This window comes from Vicugna pacos, chromosome 31 (assembly GCF_048564905.1).
Source record: "Vicugna pacos chromosome 31, VicPac4, whole genome shotgun sequence".
In the NCBI taxonomy this organism is placed as follows: Eukaryota; Metazoa; Chordata; class Mammalia; order Artiodactyla; family Camelidae; genus Vicugna; species Vicugna pacos.
Window position 1 is genome coordinate 17314500 of NC_133017.1, and position 20155 is coordinate 17334654.

The 20155-nt window shown below is 53.3% G+C and overlaps 1 protein-coding gene and 1 long non-coding RNA gene across 2 annotated transcripts in view; one reads left to right on the top strand and one right to left on the bottom strand.

The window, feature by feature from the left end:
* Window positions 1-633: 633 nt before the first annotated feature.
* Window positions 634-20155, top strand: part of SCARA5 (scavenger receptor class A member 5) — a 98496-nt gene continuing 78974 nt past the window's right edge. Inside the window, exons 1-2 of the mRNA XM_072952550.1 lie at window positions 634-979; window positions 4814-4931. Coding sequence (XP_072808651.1) covers window positions 4820-4931 — 112 coding nt within the window. The 5' untranslated portion in view covers window positions 634-979; window positions 4814-4819. The remainder of the gene's footprint in view (window positions 980-4813; window positions 4932-20155) is intronic.
* LOC140690661 (uncharacterized) lies at window positions 3888-11197 on the bottom strand. The gene is made up of 3 exons (XR_012065931.1): window positions 11094-11197; window positions 4841-4918; window positions 3888-4553 (listed from the first exon to the last, which is right to left on the bottom strand). It is a non-coding gene; the product is annotated as an uncharacterized lncRNA (long non-coding RNA).

Sequence of the window (20155 nt, forward strand, 5' to 3'; positions counted from 1 at the left end):
AGATCTCCTTTTTCACACAGCATCGGTCATGCTTACGCTTACATGAGATTTACAGTTATTTGTGCCCAAGCCCACCTTCAGCCTAGATCACGACCCACTGAGGACAGCAGGGTCTTCTCACTCACCCCTGAATCCCGGCTCTTGTGGGAGGACAGTACTCCATAAATGCTGGCTTCCTTACTAAGTTGCATTGAACGTGACCTTGGGATGTTCCTTCAGCACTCACAGAGCCCTTTTCTGAGTTGCCCAGTGTGGGCAATCTGTGTCCTTTGCGGGTGGATGCGACTTCAGGAAATCACAGAAAGTAATTCGAAGCCAAGTTGAGTCAATGAACTGAGTAATGCCAATTCTGTTCTATAAATACACTTACAAGACTCGGTTTCTGGCATGGCTCATAAGCCAGGACTAGCTGCCATTCCCCTAGAAGCTTCCAAAAAGTACCTTGAGCAGGGAAGGCCTTTAGAACAGGCGGCTGGAATCCCAAGTCCAAGGCTGACTTCCCGCCTCTGGACCCAGCGGGCGCTCCTGCGCGGGGCTGTAATGCTGACATTGTCCACTAGAGGGGGGACGCGTTCCAGGCCCCAGGGGAGCCTCCGCTGTTGCTCCGACAACTTTATAAAGCCCGCCCGGCGGAGCAGCGGCCGATCACTGCTCAGTCTAGCGGAGCTGCTGGGACCTCCATAGAACATCTTCCGAGCGCTGCCCAAGGCTGACCGAGGTGAGGTACCAAGACAGGGACTCCCATTGGGGCACAAGCTTGCATCTTGCCTCCTGATCTGATCCTCCTGGAGAAGTCACCCCCGAGACACCGGGCACCATACCGCCTCTTTCTGTATGACTCCATCCGGACTTGGCTGGCAGTGGGGACAAGCTCTGAGGGGCTGCCTGGGTCTCGGGTCAGTGGCAGCAGCTAGCCCTCCAGCCACCATGGCGAACGCCAGGAACTGAGCCTCTCTGCAGCCTAATTGGAGGCACTCAGGTGAGTCTCAGCGCTAACTCTGTCCTAGCACCTGGGCATGGCTTCCTGAAGGTGGCCCGGAGACACGGGCACCGGCTTTGGGTATCCTCAGGACATGGAGCGGGGTGCTAGGCGCTGGGTGGGGAGGTCCTAGCTGTCAGCCTTCGCGGATCTGCTGGGCCCTCACCCAGCCGCCTGGGCTGGCCATGTGAGCCTGCCTCTGGGTGCTGGAGGAAGCTATTGCCCTGGTGGCAATTCTGCCTGGCTCGTGTCACAGCTCAAGAGCCTATTCAGGGAGCAGATGGCACAGGTCGCAGTCCCTCTACGTGTGCAGGGTGTGTGTGTGCATGCGTGCGCACGTGTGCCCAGTGGTGGAATGTATGAAGGAAGAGCTTATTTATAAAACATCTGCGCCTCTCCAGCTCTGGGTTATGATTTAGATTAACCAAGTACAGTCAGAGGAGGAAAGGGCTTAAAACCTACTTAGCAATTCTCTCTCCAGAGAGGGCCACTTTCATGGTGATTTTTTAATTTGGTTTTGATGAGCTACACGCCCTGTAGCGTTAGAAGCTGGAACCCCAGAGACACCGTGTCTACAGCAGCGAGGCTCAGGCCACCCCTCAGCGGGAGACCCGACTGAGTCGTGCTGCTACCCAGAGGGGGCTTGGACAGTCAGGGTCCAGCTCCCAGCTAGGGTCTGCAGTCACGGTTGCCTTTCGCGAAGCGATCCAAGCAGCACTGTTGCTGGGACTGGCAAAGTGCGAGGGAGGACTCAGGAACCCGGAGTCCCCCGTACCTGGCTGCTTGGCTGGATCGGAAGATGCTGGGGGTTGCTGGTTCTCACCGGACTCCACCACCAGCTCGCACAGCCCTCCCACGTGCTCTATTCCACACGAGGCTCGCCAGGACCGAATGGCTGGCAGATGTGTCCTCCCCAGCACAGAGGGGATGGCCTGAGGCTGATTGGGCAAAGTTCCCCAGGGGTAAGTGGTGGTGTCAGGATAGGACCCATGTCCTCTGAGCCTCCACTCCCCACAGGTCCCTTGGGTGTCCACACCCTGCCTATGTTTCTGTGGCCCTGGTCTCCTTCCTTCCAGCTCTCTTGGCTCCAGGGGTCCCACCTGACCTTCTTCACTGCCTCGTCTTGGTCCCTAAAGGTGGCCACCAAAAGGGACTGATACATGCTTCCTTGACGAAGCAAACTCAGGCTGAGCCAGTGCCCCAGGGTGGGATCACCCCTCTGATATCGATCAATTCCTGCTTCTCTGGGCCTCGGTTGGCTTATCGGTAGAATGGGAATGACAGATGCCACCTGCCCCCTCACAGCGCACGTGGGAGGCAAGGAGGTCCAGGCATTTGTGTGGAGGGGTGGGGAGTTGGGGGGTGGGCGTTGCTCCATCATCACACTCAGCAGTTAGTCGTGCAAACTTTTCCCAAAGGCTGTAAGACCAATGATCAGAGGGTCCAAATTCCTGCCCCCCATTCCCCAAGAAAGAAAAACAGCCCAAAATAAAACCTGGGGCAGACAGAACATTCTTAGGTTTCATTCCCAAGTAACAAACATTAGCAGAGTTGGCTAAGCATTTCCAATCTCATCGCACTCACATCTGGCCTCCTGCTTAGCCCAGCCCCTCTCCCCAGCAGGCTCCCAGGGCTCCTGCTCCACCAGCTGAGGGGTGGGGAGGGGGCGAGGGAGGGGCTGTCCCTACAGACACATTCCAGATAACAGCTCGCATTCCAGCTCTGGTCCAAGGGCTGATGGGCAGAGGAAAGGTACAAAGGCAGATGGGGAAACTGGTCCAAGCCTGGCTCCGCACCTCCACCCCCGGCACGCAGCATCCACATGGGCCCTGGGCGGCAGCTGCTGTTGTCTTTGGCAGAGAGATCTCTCAGAAGAGACACTGGCCTCCTGCTTCACAGCTCCCCAGGACTGAGGCCAGAGGGAGGGGTGCCGCACTGAGTGCTTGTGAAATGAGGGAGGGTCCCCCGAAGCTTAGCAGCAGTGGAGCTGCCCAGGGCCCCACCTAGAGGTCCTCCCTGGGTGGAGGACTTGGATGGAGGGCCAGTATCGTGAGACTCGCAAACTGGACATGACTGCAGCCTGGAGGAGCTGGGCTGGGAGCCGTCTCGGGGTTCCGGGAACCCCTGCGGCAGGGAAGAGAGATGCTGGCAGAGCTGTGAGCTCCCCTCTGCCCACCTCCCACAGGCTGGAGGAAAGGCCCCCAGGGTCTGGGAACACCCTCACTGTGCGTGCCCGTGTGTGTGCACGTGCGTGAACACGTGTGCAGGGCGTGTGGCATCCCATTACTAGACGAGCCAGGAGCAGAAGCTCCGTCCGTCCCTCCCGGGTCATTCAGGCCTCCTCTCAGCCCTGAGCCCAGAGGTCTCTGGAGACAAAAGTTAAATTGTGGAAATAGGGGATTGGTCTTTGCTGTGCCCGGCAGAGGGATCTGGCCACCCTCCTCCTTCACTGTCCCTGTTTATTGGAGCGGGGCGGATGCCTCCTCTCCCACCTCCCTCTGAAGAAGCACTGCTGGGCGGCTCCCTTGGGTCAGCATTGCCACCTGCCAGGCCCTGCCCTCTCTTCCTGGCGGTAGACACCTGGCCTGGTGCTCTGGGCCTCAGGGTTGAGATGACTCCATGCTGGGCCTGGGACCCATACATCCTCCTGGGAGCTTTTAACTTCTAAATAATTCACTTTTTAAAAGCGGATTTGGGGGTTCAATATCCAGAGAGTCAAAGAGCATCAGCACCTAAGGGCAGCACAAACCGATGGCTGGAACTGAGCTGAAAGCAGAGGACCGTGTGTAAAATCACCAAGTGGATACGTGGGAAAAGCGTATCAAGTACTTTGTGTAAATAAATACTTTGCGATCTGGCCGGGCAAGTGAATTCTTCTTATTACACAAAGAATGCGAACGTATCGGAGAAAACCCAGAAAATCCAGCAAACAAAAATAAGCACAAAATCCCTGCAATCCCCACCAGAGGCTCGTAATTCTCGTCTCCTGCAGAGAAACCCAGAACAGCTCCGCCTGTCATCTCTCCAGTCACGTCCTCGGGACGTGTGTCGATAGCACAAAATGGGATCGTTGTGCACATCGTGGAAGCGGGGATGGTTTACTTCACACAGCATAGTGTTTCCCCTTGTTGATGGGTGCGTTCCTGGACCTCCACGGGGTCCACCCAGAGCCTCAGCAATCCAGCCTCAGGAGGCCATCTGGACCCCGGAGCCCTGCCCCGGTCTAAGGCTGCCCAGGCCTCAGGGTCTGGGGGACCCCACCAAGACTGCCTGCTCCTCAGGCTCCCATGGGGGTGAATCCCTGCTATGGTCCCCTGAACCCAGCTCCCCTGGCCAGGCTGGGTTTCGGAGCAGCTCTGGTCTCCGCTATGTTGGCTGATGGTCTCTGTACCCCATTTGGTGTCTCGTTTCCCCGCATTTCCAACACAGAGCAGAAGCCCGTCTCTCTGATGTGTCCGAGGCACGGAAGCTTGCAGCTACTCCACTTAGATCAGAAGGATCAATTCTTCCTGGCACGGCTCTTGGTGCCTGCCTGGCCCCCAGCCCCAGCGCAGGGCTCCAGCACCACCCAGAGCTGTGAAAGGAAGGGGGTGGATTGCACGATCAGAAAGGTCCAAAGAGCCTTGGCCTCCCCAAGCCAAGGAAGCTGGGGAAGGGGCATCAGGGTCCTGAGGACCTGGTGGATGACGCCTGTTGATGAGGGAGGGTCCCAGCATTTAGGGTCCGGGTCACCGGGTGGGCACCTTGCTCTGCGCGTTCATTTCCGTCTCTACCTCCAGCTTACTGTCTCTCTCTCCCCTGCACCCTCCCTCTGCTCCTCGCTCACTGCCTCAGGACGCCATGGAGAACAAAGCCATGTACCTGCACACCGTGAGCGACCGTGACTCCAGCTCCATCTTCGAGGAGCCCTTCGATGGCAGGAGCCTGTCCAAGCTGAACCTGTGTGAGGAGGGTGAGTGCCTCGGGCGGGGTCTTGGGAACATGCTCGGCCCTGCTCCCTCCACCCAACCTTCGCCTGGCCCCAGGGTGCTGCTGATCCCACTCCTAACACTGCATAGGTTGAACTTCACTCTCAGGAAGGTGTGTTTACTCGTGCATGCATCTAATGCACCTGTGAGACCAGCCAGGTGAGACCCGTTTTACAGGTGAACTAGGGGAGGCTGAGAAAAGCATTGAGCATGATGCAGCTCATCAGTCACAGACAGGCCCCAGCACTGAGTCTCCTGCCTCCTAGGGCAGCCCGCTTCCCTCTCTGCCATCCTCCCCTCTGAATGAGGCTGGGGTCAGGCAAAAAGCATATGAACCGAGGAGCCCAGACCCTTTCAGGTGAGGACCATCCAATCCACTTCCTGAAGCGTTTGCAAGGAGGGAACGCATCTCTCCAGGGTACACATCCTCCCCCAGGTCTGAGGCCCGCCTGGGTCATGGAGCACCCCAGTGACCCAGATGGCACTGCATCTGTGGGGGCTGGTCATTTGCTAACATGCTGGAGAGTCAACTGGTGCAACTTCTTCCAGAGAACCTCAGGGCACCTTGCCATAGACGACTCCTGTGCATCTAGCACAGAGCTCAACACTTAGTAGGTGAAGCCCTGAGAACCAGAGGAGCCAATGGTGTAAACCACAGTCTGAGAGCTGGAGAAAATGAGATGAGATGTCCCAGCTCCAGCAGGCAGGCAGGAAGCAAAAAGTGAATTCCTCCGCCTTTTCTGCCTTCAACTGATTAGACACGGCCCACCCACATGGAGGAGGGCAGTCTGGTCTACTGAGTTCACCAATTCAAATGCTAATCGCATCCAGAAACATTCTCACAGACACACCCAGAAATGAGGTTTTACCTGGGTAACCCATGACCAATCAAGCTGATGCATAAAATTAACCATCCTAGATGCCTTTATTCACCTGTTTTCTCGAGCACCATGTTTCATTGTGCTCCACGCTGCTAGCTACCTTTGTCTTGTAAATTGCTCAAAATTAGAAATGCCTCTCCCTCCTCCAACCTCGTCTTTCTTCCCACAAGGTGCTGAGTATAGGAAGGGAGGCTGGGTGGCTCAGAAAGGCAGAGGGTGGGGACAGTCCCAGCAGGGAGAGGAAACAGGAGGTTTGGTAACTACTCACCATCAGAGCACTTCCTCTGGATTCTCAAACACATTTTGAGGATGCAGAATGTGTCAAGCTATGGGTTAGGTGCCAGAGATGCTCCGGAGGGAAATTAAACCATCCTTGCCCTACAAGGGCTTCTGATCCCAGTGGAAGGAACTGGCATGGGGACAGTTACTCATCATGTAAAGTAAGTAAAAACATGTGTGATTATTGAAGTCAAGCAGGGTGAAGCCTTTCTGGTAAAAGGCCTTAAAGACGGAATACAATTTTATAAGAGAAGAGGTGGGTGGGGAGAGGTTTTACTGGCTGAGCTGCACTGAGCCAGACAAGTGTTTCTGTCAGGTTAGTGACACCTAGGAGTAGGAGGACATAGCTTAGTGACAGAGCGTATGCTTAGCATGCACGAGGTCCTAGGTTCAATCCCCAGTACCTCCATTAAAAAATAAAATAAAATAAAATAAAATAAAATAAAACAAAACCTAATTACCTACCCTCCCCCAAAAGGAAAAAAAAAAACCAAAAAAAATGACACCTGGGAAGAGAGGAAGACCCCCGGGAATCCAGGTCATTAGCCGGGGCTCAGCACGGCCCCATCAGCACATCAGCAAAGGCCACGCTGGCTTTCACATCCTTGATCCACTCTCTTTCCCCACTGTAAAGAGGCCTACTTTGGCAAGAAAGAACTGGGGTACAGCACAGAGGGGTAACTGGAGGACCACCAGGGCCAGCCAGCAGTGCCAGTGGGGGAAGGGCAGGGGAGCCCCGGGGGGTTGGGAGAGGCCTGGGGGGTGTCATTGGGTCATCATTCCCCATTCCCTTGACCTCATCCCCTTTTCTGAATCCAAGATTTAAAAAAAGACCCTTTGGACCGGAAGGACTGAAAATAACATTACCCCCAGCTACTGTGCTTTCAGAGCCCCCAGTCCTGGGGAGATCTGGTCAGAGGGCAATTTTAGGAGTCCAGCAAGTGTCCTCAGGGGCCACCTGAAGCTGGCACCCCATAAAATATGGACAGCAGAGTTTGGAAGATGTGGGCTGTGTGTGACCTGACCAGGGCACAGCCCCTCCCCTCTCTGGGCCTCAGTGTCTCCATCTCAGTGCTATTTTGGGGCAGAGGGGGTGTCTCTGAGGTCCAGTCCGGTCCTAAAATTCTCTGCACAAAAGCAGACTTGATTGTTGTATTTGAGGTGTGGTCCCACCTGGGTGGGACCAGTCTCGCAAAGCCCAGGTGGGAGTAAAATCCTAGGCACTGACCACGACCGAGGAGGCTCTGACCTTCACAGCGGGCCTGCTGGCATGCCCTCCCACTCTCTGGGGCCTCTGCTCCCCAGAAGGATGCTTTCTTGACAGACGCTGTGTCCAGACCCTCCTGGCTCCTCTCTTATCTCCTTCCAGCCTTTGCTCAAATCTCACCTCCCTGTCAGGGCTTCTTGTACCCCCTGCACACCCAGGCCCCCTTCCCTGCTACTCTTTTCCCTTTTTCCTATAGTCCTCGCCCCTCCACACACTATGTCGCTTTCTTATTTATTATGTTTGTCATTTTCTGTCTGTTCCTCATGGGAAGAACACAGGCTGGACAAGGACAAGCCTCTCTGTTCTGTGAATTGGTGCTTCCCAGCCTGGCGCATAAGGATCTGTTGAATGAACAAACACAGGGGTCCTTGAAATCTCAAGGTGGCAAAACAAAGATGTTCTAAATCTGATTTCCAAATTGTCCGGTCCTCCTCCACACTTCATTCCTGGATGCTAGACACAGGGTAGGGGAATGAGGACCCCAGAAAGACCAAAGTGTTGAGATGAAACCACCACCTAAAAGCTCCTGGCTTTCTGGTTTGATTTTTTCCCCCTCCCCTTTCATTTCTAAGAGGGAAATGGTGAGCTCCTACTTGGGGAAATTCAAGCCAGACGGATCCGCTTCCCCAGCACTTTGCTGCTTTGGTCCTCATTTCTGGAGGTTGGTGGGGAAAAGGGGGCAGGGAGAAGTGGGGAAAGGGAGGGAGACCCCGCCAGCCCTGGGGCCTTGGGGAAATTAAGTCAGTGTCATCTGGGGCTCCAAGCCCCTCCCAGGATTTTCCCCTTGAAAGCAGGGAGATGGGAGGAGAGGTGGTACCCGCTCTCGGTCCTGGAGATACTGGGATCAGGGGAAGCAAAGTGGCAGAACTGCAGGCCAGATATTCAGCTATGACTCAGGTGTTAGTGCAGGTGGGACTTTTAAGACCCTGAGGTGTAAACACGTTACTTACAGTCATGCACAGGTAAATGCTTCCACCTCTCCTCTCCTTGCCTCCTGTCTTCTGTCCTCCTGCCCTGCCTCCATCCCTTCCCTTCCATTCACGCACTGGCTGAGAAGGGAGCTGGGGGCTATTCTGAGCTTCGGTTCCCTGGTCCCCTCCGCAACAGGCCACTCTCCCACGTGGTGCCTCCACATCCTTCCAGTCTCTCTCCCTGGCTCCCCTCCTCTATGGTGACGCCTTCGGGATCTCTCTGTCCTCAGGACCTCCGGCTGGGTCACCTCAGCACCCTGCCTCCTTCCTGGGTCTGAGCTGCCAGCATCTTCGCTGCAGCCCCACTGTGGGTGGGAAGGCGCCAGGTCGTCGTCACGGCCGGGTCTCCAGTGGGATAGCACGTGTTCCTCCCGTGTCACTGGAATTCATGGGTGGGCTCACTGCAGAATGTGACCTCCAAGGTCCTCTAGCCAAGCGCCCTCTGACCGCGATGCCCACTGACACCTCCCTTTGAGCAGAAACCCAAACAGGGGCCAGCTGGGCCTGCAACCCCTCCCCCACCCCTGGGCCTCCTTCCCCTCCCCCACCTCCCTGGGCCTGCCTTTCTCTTCCCGCCACCGGGACAGCTGGAGCCTCTCCAGTCTGGCTCCAGGAGGCGGAGTGCTGGGCGGGGACGGTGTTTGGCTGGGCCTGGCTCCTCCACGGCCCCTTCAGCGGGCCAGAGAGAGGTGTTAGTGTCAGAAAAATACTGCAGCCATGCTCACCCCGTGGCCTCGGGCCTCCACCACGCTCCTCGCGTCATCCCGCGGCCCAGATGGGAGGCTCACGGAGGTAATGAGTTGCACATGCTCCTGGCCACGCCCGGACGCCTGCAGCCAGCCTGCTTGCCGAGCTGAGGGCCTGAGCTCCCCATTCCTGCATTCCTGCCCTATAAAATGAAATTATTCTCCTCGGGGAACCCCCACATCCACTTTCTCATCAATCAAATCTCTCCGGTTCCTCTGGTGGAGTGGAGGGCTGCCGGGCAGTGGCCCAAGGGTAGGAGTGGATTTCCTGGGAGGGTCTGGCTGGGCCTCACAGAGGGTCCCCGCCCTCTACAGGTTGGAGAATCAGGCACCAGAGCAGGGGAGCAGAGATGTTAACTCCTGCGGTGCTGGGGGCGCAGGGGCTCTCGGCCCTGCTAGGTAACAGCTCGGTTCACTGTGGGCAGAGAGCCAGGTAGGGTCCTGGGTCTCTCTGGCCCCAGGGACCTTCCCTGCATGAGAGAGGAAACAGCCCTGGGAGGTGCTGAGAGCCTGGACGTTGAACTTCGGCAGGTCTGGGCTTGGTGTGAGGTGTCTTCTGTTGCCTCTCCGGTCCCATGCCGTCCCTCAGGCCCTCTGCCTGTGGGGAGCCGGTGAAGATGGGGAGTCGGGGTATTTATTCCCCAGCTCCTGCTCTGCTGTGTCCTTCCACCGGAGGTCGCAGCCACTTGTAAGCCACCCTCCAATCAAGAGTTTTCTCCTTTTAGACTTGGTAACTGCTGCCCCCCGGGCTCTGGGGGCCTGGGGTGGTTACAGCTTCTCCGGCACCTGTGGCATCTTACACCCTGGTCACACCTTGGCACATATTCCCTTTATTAGACCCTGTGAAGTTTCTTATGTGACCGGGGCGTCTCTTTCTCTGGGGCCCTGACCCTCGAATCCCCAGCATCCTCATCTGCAAAATGGGAATAACGTCACTCACTTCGCGGGACCTGTGGGAGAACAGGGTGATGTAACCCTAGAAAAGTCCCTCGGACTCAGTCTACCCACTGTACGCTCGTAGTGCACCACAAGGACAGGGGGAGGCTAGGGGGCACGGGCAGCTATTGAGTAGGGTCCCCCCGGGAGCACCCACTCCACGTCTCAGAGACCCTCGCCTGGACAGTGTTTTAAGGCTGGTTCTCACCTTCTGTGAAAGAATGCAGAGTTTTGGCTGCTGGGCTTCCCCATGAAACCTGGGTACTCGAAGAAATCAAGCAAGTTCTTTTAGTCCTATTCCCTGAATGGTAGAATCTGTAAGAAATATTTTCGGTCCCGAGGGTACCTGGCTCTGCGCAGGTGTGCCTGCCCTTCCCCCACCCCCATCAGAGGTGGTAGGTCCTTGAGGTTTGCTGTCAGAGGAGGGAGCTGAGGGTTGAGTTACACTGTCCCTGGGTGGAGGCTGGCATTTAGTGCAGACTGCACACAGCCTCACTCGCCCCAGGCACCCGGGGCCACACTTAACACTGGAACTGTCTCGCCTTCTCCATGGCGAGGGTGGCACTGCCAGGGGTCGGGGAGCACACTCAGGGCCAGGCTCTGAGTCTGACTCTGCAGCTTTCAGGCTGTATAAGCCCCACAGAGTCCCTAGCCTCAGCCCTCCCTTCTCTAGAAAATGAGATAATAGTGGCCCCTGACTCAGGGCTGTTGCCAGGGCTACATGAGATATCCCACATTAAGGGCCGCAGTGCCGGGTATACACTGAGCGCTCATAAACGTTAGATCTTAGAGTGAGGGTCATTGCAGCCCTTTGGTCTGCCTGGGTCCACCCCGCGGCCCACCCACGGCATTCCTGTTCCTCCATAGGCTGTTTTTGGTCTCTGGGACAGTGAGCTGGTTCCCACCTCATTCCAGGTTTGTCTGTGGTGATTCCTGGTATCAGATAACAAGCAGCATGACTGAGGCCCCGCATGAGTCTAGAAGCCCTGGCTTCCTTCCGCATCTTTCCTGGGCTAATGGCCCGGCCCCCCCCCCAGCCCCTGTCAGCCTGTCCCTTCACACGTACCCTGAGTTGTGTGCTCTCCTTGAGACCAAACACCATGTGCCTTGGATTCATCCAAACGTCCCCAGTGCCCAGCCTGTGTCTTGCCCGTGGGAGGCGCCTCTGCTCACTGAATGACTGAACACATGCTTGTTCACTAAGTCAGGATGTGCCAGGATGAAGGAGGGCTGGGAGAGATGAGTTTACGACACAAGGAACTGTGACCTCATTCATCCAAAAGTGGCACCGCTTTACGGTTGCTGCTGGTGCTAACAGAGATAAAGGGACTTGGTTCCTGTCCTCAAGGGGCATAAAGTCCCCTGAAGACACAGACGGGTAAACAGACCCTGCATTATAATGTGATTAATTTTCTAATGGAAGTGCAGTTAGAGGCAGAATCCCGCAGTCTGCCCTGTAGTGACAGGTGCTGGAGAGGCAGCAGTGTGCCTGTTAGAGGGGCCGGGCAAGGTTTTCGAGGCCACAGGAAGCAGCATGGAGCTCAGGTGTGGGGGGAAATGAGTGCTCACTGGTCGAGCTCTGCTGGGCCAGGCACTGTTCTGAGCGTTTTACAAGTATCAGCTCATTTGAGGGACGAAGGAGGGGAGGGCATGGAGGGGAGGGCGTGGGGAGACAGTGGCTGACGTAAATCAGTGAGGTTTCAGCATCTGGGGAGAGGGGCCAGGGAATGGGAGTCTGACGAGAAGGGAAGGATGGATTGGAGATGGGAGAAGTGGTGGAAAGGCACTGGGGTCCATGCTTTGTAGGTCCTGGTGAGGTCAGGGAGTGCTGAGTCAGTATTCTGGAGGGAGGGCACCGGGAGGACGGAAAAGATCACCTCAGACATGTGAAATTGGGACTGAGAAAGGGTTTCAATTATTGGTAAAGCCAATCGAACTGTAATGTGAGCCAGCCACGTGTGCAATGTTACATTTTCTAGTAGCCGCACCAAAAGGTAAAGAGACACAGATGAAATGAATTTAAATACAGGACTACATTTTATTTAATCCAGTATATCCCAAGTGTTATCCATTTGATATGTAATCACTGTAAAATTGATGGTGATACTGACACATTTTCACTTGTGTGTAGTTTGCATTTTGAGCCTATCTCATTTTTTGGCCACATTTCAAGTGCGTCAGGGTGGACGTGACCTCCGGGAAGCAGGGAGGGGCAGGCAGAGCGAGAACTGGAGCTGGAGAGAGAGCTGGACAGTGAGCCCAGAGACGGGAGGGGAGCAGGCGTCCCTTAGCAACGAGGAGACGTGTGAGAGCTGGGGAGGGAAGGTTCTGGAAGTAGCAATGAGGAGCAAAGAAAACCATCCATCGCACCCCTAGGCTGGCTGCCTGAGCCTAGGAGAGAGAAATTCACACTCGAGAAGACAAGGGAAGCAGGCTTCTGCTAGAACAAGAAAGTAAAGGAAACATTGGAGCAGAGGTTGAGGAAATCATCTTTTTGGATGACTGGCTGGGAGGTCCGAGGCCACAGTGAGAAGGTTTCAGTAGCTGGGGAGGGAAACCAGGTCCAAGGAGGATTAACAAGGTTGTCTGGGGGGTTACAGTGGGTGATGGGGAGCCCTGGGGCTTCTGTGGGGCTGATAAAAGCCAGGACTGAGGACTCAGTGAGGTTGGTGGTGCTGGACTCAGGCAGAACTCCTGGCAAGACAGCATTCGTGATGGGGTCTTGCCAGGAGCACGCAGAGTCCAAACGCCCACTCCACAACTCTGACAGTGGTGTGGGGGCCAGGGGAGGTGGGCCTTGTCCTGGGGCGCCAGGAGCTCTGGACACTGATTTGGCTCTTGTGGAGGCAGGGAGATCGGGGAGGCCAGGGGAGGTGGTGGGCGGGTGGTGCGTGTCTAGTAGCAGTGGTGACAAGTGGTCCTGAGACAACAGCACGCCTTGATGGAGCACACGGCACAGGCAGGCTGTGCTCAGCACTTCAACAAATCATCCCCGGTAAACCTCAGAATGTATTATTATTATTCCCAGTTTGTCAATGGGAAGGTGAAGTTCCAGGTGAAGCCAGTTACCCAAGGTCACCCAGCTGGTCAGAGGCAGGGCCTTGAACCTCCCCCTGTTCACTGCGGTTCCAGTCCCTGGAGACCCTGTGCCTTCAAGAACCAGGCTGGCGGCGGCGGGAGGGGCTCGGAGAGCGGATTCTTGGAGTTCGCGGTTTCAGAGGTGGAGACACCCTGGGCGATGACGAGGCTGGGGTGGGGCCGTGGGAAAAAGTGGCTCTGAAGCAGGAGACAGATGGAATGAATTACTCTAAGAGGTGGTACTGGCAGGAAATAGATATAAATGTGAATAGGTTTGGACAGGAGCACAACCACAGGGCCTTAAGTGGCTTCTGAGGGAAGCCTGGGACACTAACCTCTACGGACATCAGGTCAGAGAAATTCCCGCCCTCTCCAGTGCCCCCTCCCTTCCGCCTCCTGCGGCTTCTGGCCTGGAATCAACCTCCACATGCAGAGTTCAGCAGTAGGATTGGGAAGATAGAAACAGAGCCTTGAAGAGGGGGCCCAGCAAGGTAGGGCCTGCCTGCCCCCTGCCCTGCAGACGCAGACGGCTGGTTACCATAAGGCCCAGCCACAGAGCGGATGGGGGACAGTGATGGTCCAGCCTTCTGCACAGTGTTCCGAAGCCCACCTGCTCCCTCGTGCCTTCCCCCTGCCTGCTATGTGGCTTGAGATTGAGTTCAAGTCAAGATAACCCAAGATGTTCAGAGCGGGCAGAAGAGGCCTTGTCTTTAGGAAGCCCTGTTAAGAGAGGAGGCTGCAGGGAGGGGCTGGCACTCGGGGTGGGTTAGCTTCCATCCCCAGGGTCACCTGGGGAAGCACGAGGAATCTAAATGATGGAGAAGGGACTTGGAAGATAGGATGTGCCAGAGAGCCGAAGGGGGCAGATGGCAGCAGTCAGGTCTGGAGGGGCAGATTACAGTGGGTGATGGGGCGGGGGAGGCTGGGGACAAGCTCCCTGTCTGAAGGGTGCAGGAGCCGTTTGGCTGCAGTGTGCTCCCGGCATGTGGGTTCACAGAGCGCTCTTCACTCTTCAAAGTATGTCTGCCCCCTTTGTCCGATGAGTTCTATCTTGGCCTCTGGGTTCTCCAGACCCCTTTGGACCTCAGTATGCTCTTCCAAAGTTAGGGGTTCGTTTCTTCTCTCTAGAGCTTCGGTGATCCCCCAACCCTGACCTAAGGGCGTCTATTAAAATGTGAATGTGACATCTGAAGTATTCTGAGCATTTCCAGGGTGTCCAGGGGGAGCTGCCTTTCACATGTAGGTTTACGTGGGGGGCACTGAAGGGTGCTGATGGACCAGAGGTGGGAAAGGTGGAAGTGAGAACAGCCTGCCTGCTTCAGGCGCCTCCAAGGCAGTGCCCGGGCCCCCTGGCTCGTTGTCTGTGTCCTTTCCCTGCCCTCTGCAAACAGCCCTGCTGGTAAAGGCGTTCTGTTCTGTAATCAGGAATATAAAAATGGTTGTTCTCGCCACTCTGTTTCTAGATTAGCTTTCAAAGCCTCGAAGTTATTTGTAACTAGTTTAGGTCCTAGATTTTAGGAGACAATGAACCTTTCTTGGAGGGGCAAACTCCATCACCAAAGGAAACCCTGAAACAGAACCACACCTGGATACAAAGGTGAGCTGTGTGGTGAAGAGGAGGATGGTTCCTATCCCGTGCTCCCTGGCTGCAGATCCTGTCTTGGGGTAAAGCAGAGATAGAGCAAACAGCCCTGGGGTTCTCCCCGGGGTGGGGTGGGCCTAATGCAGCCTTCCCCTCCAGGATGCTGGCCTCATTGGGCCTGAAAGAAAGGGAGCTGCCTGTTTCATGGCGGGACTGAAAGGGCAGTGGAGGTGGAGTCTGAAAGTCTTAGCCACTGCATCTTGCTCAAGAGATGGTTGCTGAATGAATGCAAGAACTGCCCTTCTTCCTCTGACTTCCCCATTAAGCCCCCCTGTACCCCATCTCCAGACCTCACATCTTTCTGTGAGGCTAAAAAAATCCCAGATCTGCCGTTTGCTTTGGGCAACCACTTCACCTCTCTGAGGCTCATCTTTACTGGCTACAAAATGGGAGTCATAAAACTTATCTTCATGGTTATTTTCATGCTTAGAACAAGTATATCTAAGTGCTCAACGAGAGTAGGTGCTTGGGGAGAGGCAGCCGTTCCTCTGTTGCATCCCATTGTTGGAGTGCCCAAGCAATTTCAAAATATAGGTTTTCTTAATATTCACTTACATTAAGCAGAAGATGACTGCCATTGAAAAGAGTTTGTTACTCCCAGGTCCTAACAGGAGGGAGGCATCGTGCCACAGCACAGGGTGGGACACACGGGAAGGCACCAGTGTCGCCCAGGAGCACAGGAGTAAGGGGAAAACGTGGGCAAGGGTCTTTATTGTGGTTTCCTGGGGAGGGAATGGGTGAGGCAGGGGAAGCAGAATTGGGGTTTCATAGCTTGAGTCATTTCAGCAGGCCCTGGGGCACAGGGGTGTCCCTAGTTGTCTGGTACCTGGCCCTGGGGTGATGAGGGCAGATGGCAGGTGGCCCAGAATGTGAAAGCCAGATAAAAGAAGCGGTTGTGGGCTCTGGCCTGGTTGATTTGCATTCAAAGGCTTGCTTACAAGCAGTCCTTTATTGTCTTTAGAACTGGCCAGCCCTGGGGTTGGGGGGCAGTCTCTCCAAAGCCCGCAAGACCCCAAGATGTCAAAGCATCAAATACAGAAACCAGAATACATGGTTATTACAAAAGCCGAAGCAATGGCTTGGAGGGCCCAGCAAATCTGTGTTCAGTTTATTAGTCTCCTTTATCTACAAACAGCCATGTGAACTGAGTATCTGCTATATGCCAGGGCCTGTGGGATCCAGAGAAGAATTACAGACCCTGCTCTGAGGCTGACGCTTGGTAAATCTGTGTTTTTGAACAACTCATTGATGGGTGCCATTCCGGTCACATGATTAGCTATACCATCATTGGCCACAATTTCCCAGCCAAGCTCTGTCCCTGACAACTGTTGGTTCCAGGCCTTACTGGGTGTTGAGGGTTCAGTGGATCTGAGGTCCATCGTCTCTCATATCCGTCTGTGGCTCAGCCTGCTCTGCCTCCTGGAGGCTCCTGAGCCTGGAGGCTGCAGGGACAGTTCCAGCCAAGCCAGTACAGGTGGCATGGGCTGAGATCTTAGTCTATCTGTCTTCCAAACCAGACACTCGGATGGCCCTTCCAAGTCAATTGGTGGTGGGAGCTGGGGAAGTGAGACAGGTGGGTATTAAACTTCTCCATCCCTACCCCGAGCGGTGACCAGTTCAGCACAGCAAGGAGGACCAGGGATGGGCCGGAGGTGGCTCTAACGGCCTGGAGAGAGTAATGATTTACAAATGGAAATTGTTGAGCCCTGGCTTCCACGTTGCAAACACATCATCAGATGATTTATATCCTCTGACAAAACGCCAGGAGAGGAGTTGGGAGTCTTTCTGAGAGGGGTCCAGGGCCACTCTGTTGGAGGGGGGGCATATTTTGGCCCCAGTTTAGGCTGAACCCCAAGCCTGCTGTTGTGTTGAGTCTCTCTGCACTGAGACAGCATTTCTTCCAATCCACGCACTGCTCTGTGTTGGGCCAGAGTACAGGCATCCTCCACCAGCCACAGGACCCTCTTTTCTCCGGGGGCCCCCTGGTTCTTCTGTTCCTCCTGGGTTGTGGTGACCAGCCAGCCCTCATCTTCCCTCCCACCTGGCTTTCTCTCTCCATCCCTCAGCCCTGCTGCAAAATAATAGGCACACCAGCCAGAACCCCTTTCCTACTGCTGAAATACAAGCACACAAGCCCCTGATTGTTTTTAAGAATTTTTATGCAGAGTAACTTGAGAAATAGATAGGGATTGAGAATAACAACTATTGCAGGGAAGTTACAAAAGTACAAAATATCTCTAGGAGGACTTGGAGAAACTGTGCTAGGTCATCGTAACATCTAACTTGAATTAGCTCCTTCATCCCTCCTGCCATCCCCCCTCCCTTTCTTAGAAATGGGATCCCATCTGATCTTGCAGAAGACGGCAGTCCCCTTTGTCTGGCGCCGTCTGCCTCCAGCACTCAGGTGTGTGGTCCAACGGGGCGGAGATGATTGTTTGGGACCCTCCCAGACTCAGATCAGATGAAACCGCCCTGCAGTACCCACCCCCTCCCTTTATTGAGGGAAATAAACAGAGGTCCTCATTAAAGCCAGAAGGTGGTGGCAGCTTCAAAGACAGAGGTTATTTGGGGCTGCCTATTACAGTGAACAATGTGGGGAATGAGTAACCAGAGTTAAGATGATGAAGTCAGCCTTGGGAAGGTTTCACAAGATCCTTGGATGAGATGAACTCCAAGGCCCCTCCTAGCAATAAAACCGCATCTCCACCTGCTGTTTATGAGCTGTGGGACCGAAGAGAACAAAAGAGAGAAAGAGTGTCTGTTGTTGTGAAAACTCCATTAGGTGACAATTGAATCATTTCATCCTGCTTTTTAATGTTGTTTAGACCTAGGTGCTTGGGAAATAAGTAAATACTCACTTTTTTGTCGGGGGAGGGGAGGTAACTAGGTTTGTTTGTTTGTTTGTTTGAGAGAGGTACTAGGGACTGAACCCAGGACCTTTTGCATGCTAAGCACGCACTCTACCACCAAGATATACCCTCCCCCGAGTAAATACCCACTTTTTTCAGATGCAATTTGTGAGTATTCTTTTTAAGTGGGAGAAAAATAAATTCAAACAGGTAACTCCCAAAAGGTCCTAAAATTATGATTAAGACATTGAAAAAAATCAGTTTTTCAAAGGAAGGCTAACTGATGCAGGGGCTAGCTCAGAATGCTTTCTCTTGCTCTTACAGCCAGTATAGGACAGACACAGGCTTCGAGTTTGCCCCCACAGAGCCACAAACCCATGCTTTCCCCGCCGGAGAGTGTCAGGGACCCTCCCCACTCCCCCGCCTGATACAGGACAGGGAAGCTGAGACCCTCAGGTTCTGACCCTCCCACCCGAATGTGGCGCTGACATTGGAGAACCATCTCCCAACTCATCCTCAGCTTAACTGTCTGGGGCTGAGTGGTTTCCAGATAAACTTGCCTTTTCTGTTCTTTTATCCTTGCTCCCAAGCACCTCTCCACCCTCAGCAGACAGTATTTTAGCAAGAGTTCTTTAGGGAGTACTCTTGTTCTCATCATTAAAAGGAACTCTTCAGAGTTTTAACCTCTGGGAATAATAAAATAATTTGAAGCAACCCCCTTTTGAATGTGCCCTATTAAAGAGAAATCAACGTTTAAAGAAAATTAAACCAAACAACAAGGTCCTACTCTATAGCACGGGGAACTATATTCAATACCTTGTAATAGCAGGAAATGAAAATGGAAAAGAATATGAAAAGGAATATATACATATATAGATGAATCACTATGCTGTACAGCAGAAATTAACACAACATTGTAAATCTACTATCCATCAATAAAAAAGTAAAAAATAAAAATAAACTAAAAAATTAAACCAAGCTCTGATAATAGACTTCTCATTGATTTTTTCCAAGAATGTGTCTTCATGTTCTGTTTTGATATAAATGCCTTACTCCAGAACTATGCATCTCGGGGCCATAGATGTGTGATTTCATCCTTGAATCAGAATCAGAACGTCCAGGATGGGGCTCGGGCCCCTGGGATGGCTAAGAAGGTCCATGCATTACCATGCTACTCAGCCCGGATTGAAGTGTCAATTCCTTTCCAGTGAATTGCTCCCACAGTTTCGCCAAATGGGCACTAAGTGGCAATTCGAAGTCATGGGTGAACAAGGAAAGCCAAGATTTTGTTTATTTTTTCAGAGCAAAATTTTGCTCAAAAATATGTTGTTTTTTTTTTTGTCAGCCAACAAAAATGTGTCAACAATTTGCATAAGGCAAAGAGCCAGTCTTTACACCAAAAATAAATGGCTTACACATGTCTTTGCTCTCACAAAGGACCTTATTGCAGTCCTGCTCTGTGCTGGTCGAGGTAGGGAGATGGTGACAGAGGACCTTTATACGAGTACGGCAGGCAGAGCTGTGAATGGACAGCTGTGAATAATGAGGTTAGTGCCAGAGATGAGGGTAAGGTTCTGATTGGTTATTTCAATGGCACTTAATCCTTAACATTCTACCTTCCAGATTATTCTACACCTTGAACATCTGAAAAGTTTAGTTTTGCTTCTCTGTAAGTGAAATCTTCTATGGGGTGCATCACCTTTCCCCCTGCCACTTGTCACCGAACTGGTGACTTTTAATCACTTTTACTAAAGTCAATGACTTGACCATACACAATGCAGTGGTATAGGTGACTTTGACATACGGGTGTAAATTTACTATTTTAGTAGTTAGGTATTTATTCTAATGTGTAATAGGAAGACACCAATTTTCCACTTATGAAGATGATATAAAATTTCCTTCTTACATTAATTTAAGTTAAAAAAAAGTGGAGCAAGAAAAATAACAGCCCAGGGACAGTCAGCTACGGCAGAATGTGCAGCCTCACGTGGATGGGGTTTCTAGCGGTGGGGAAGCCGCCCATCTGACTGCTTGTAGCCATTCACTAGGAAGCATGGCTCCACGCTGAGATAAACATCTCCCAGCCAGCCAGTCACTTTGTACTTATTTTTTTGTTTGTTTCTGACCACTCTCTTGGAGCCACTGTTCTTGCCAAGTTTCTTGAGCCTTCTTCTCTTGGCTTCGCGATCTCCTGAGATGCCACCCTCATTTGCGGAGGCCATTGCAGGATGGAAAAACTTTCCCTCGGATCTCCTAGGTCTTGGAAGATTTGTTGTTGTTTTGTTGTTTTGTTTTGTTGTTGCCATTTTCTCCCTCGATCTGGTCTTGTGTGTGACCATGTCTGCAAACAACAACTATGTTTAATAACTACCAGCTTTGCCTGGTACTTTCTTCAGAACTATTCTCACATGGAGGAAGAAAGTTTTCTTCTTAAAGTCACAGTTTTCAAATTTATAATAGCTGTAAATCAGACGGCAATGCTGGAGAGAAAGATAACAGATTTCAGCCCATTTCCAAAGGCCTGTCCCTCAAAGCCCCGCTGAGTTGCTGCCTCCTCCA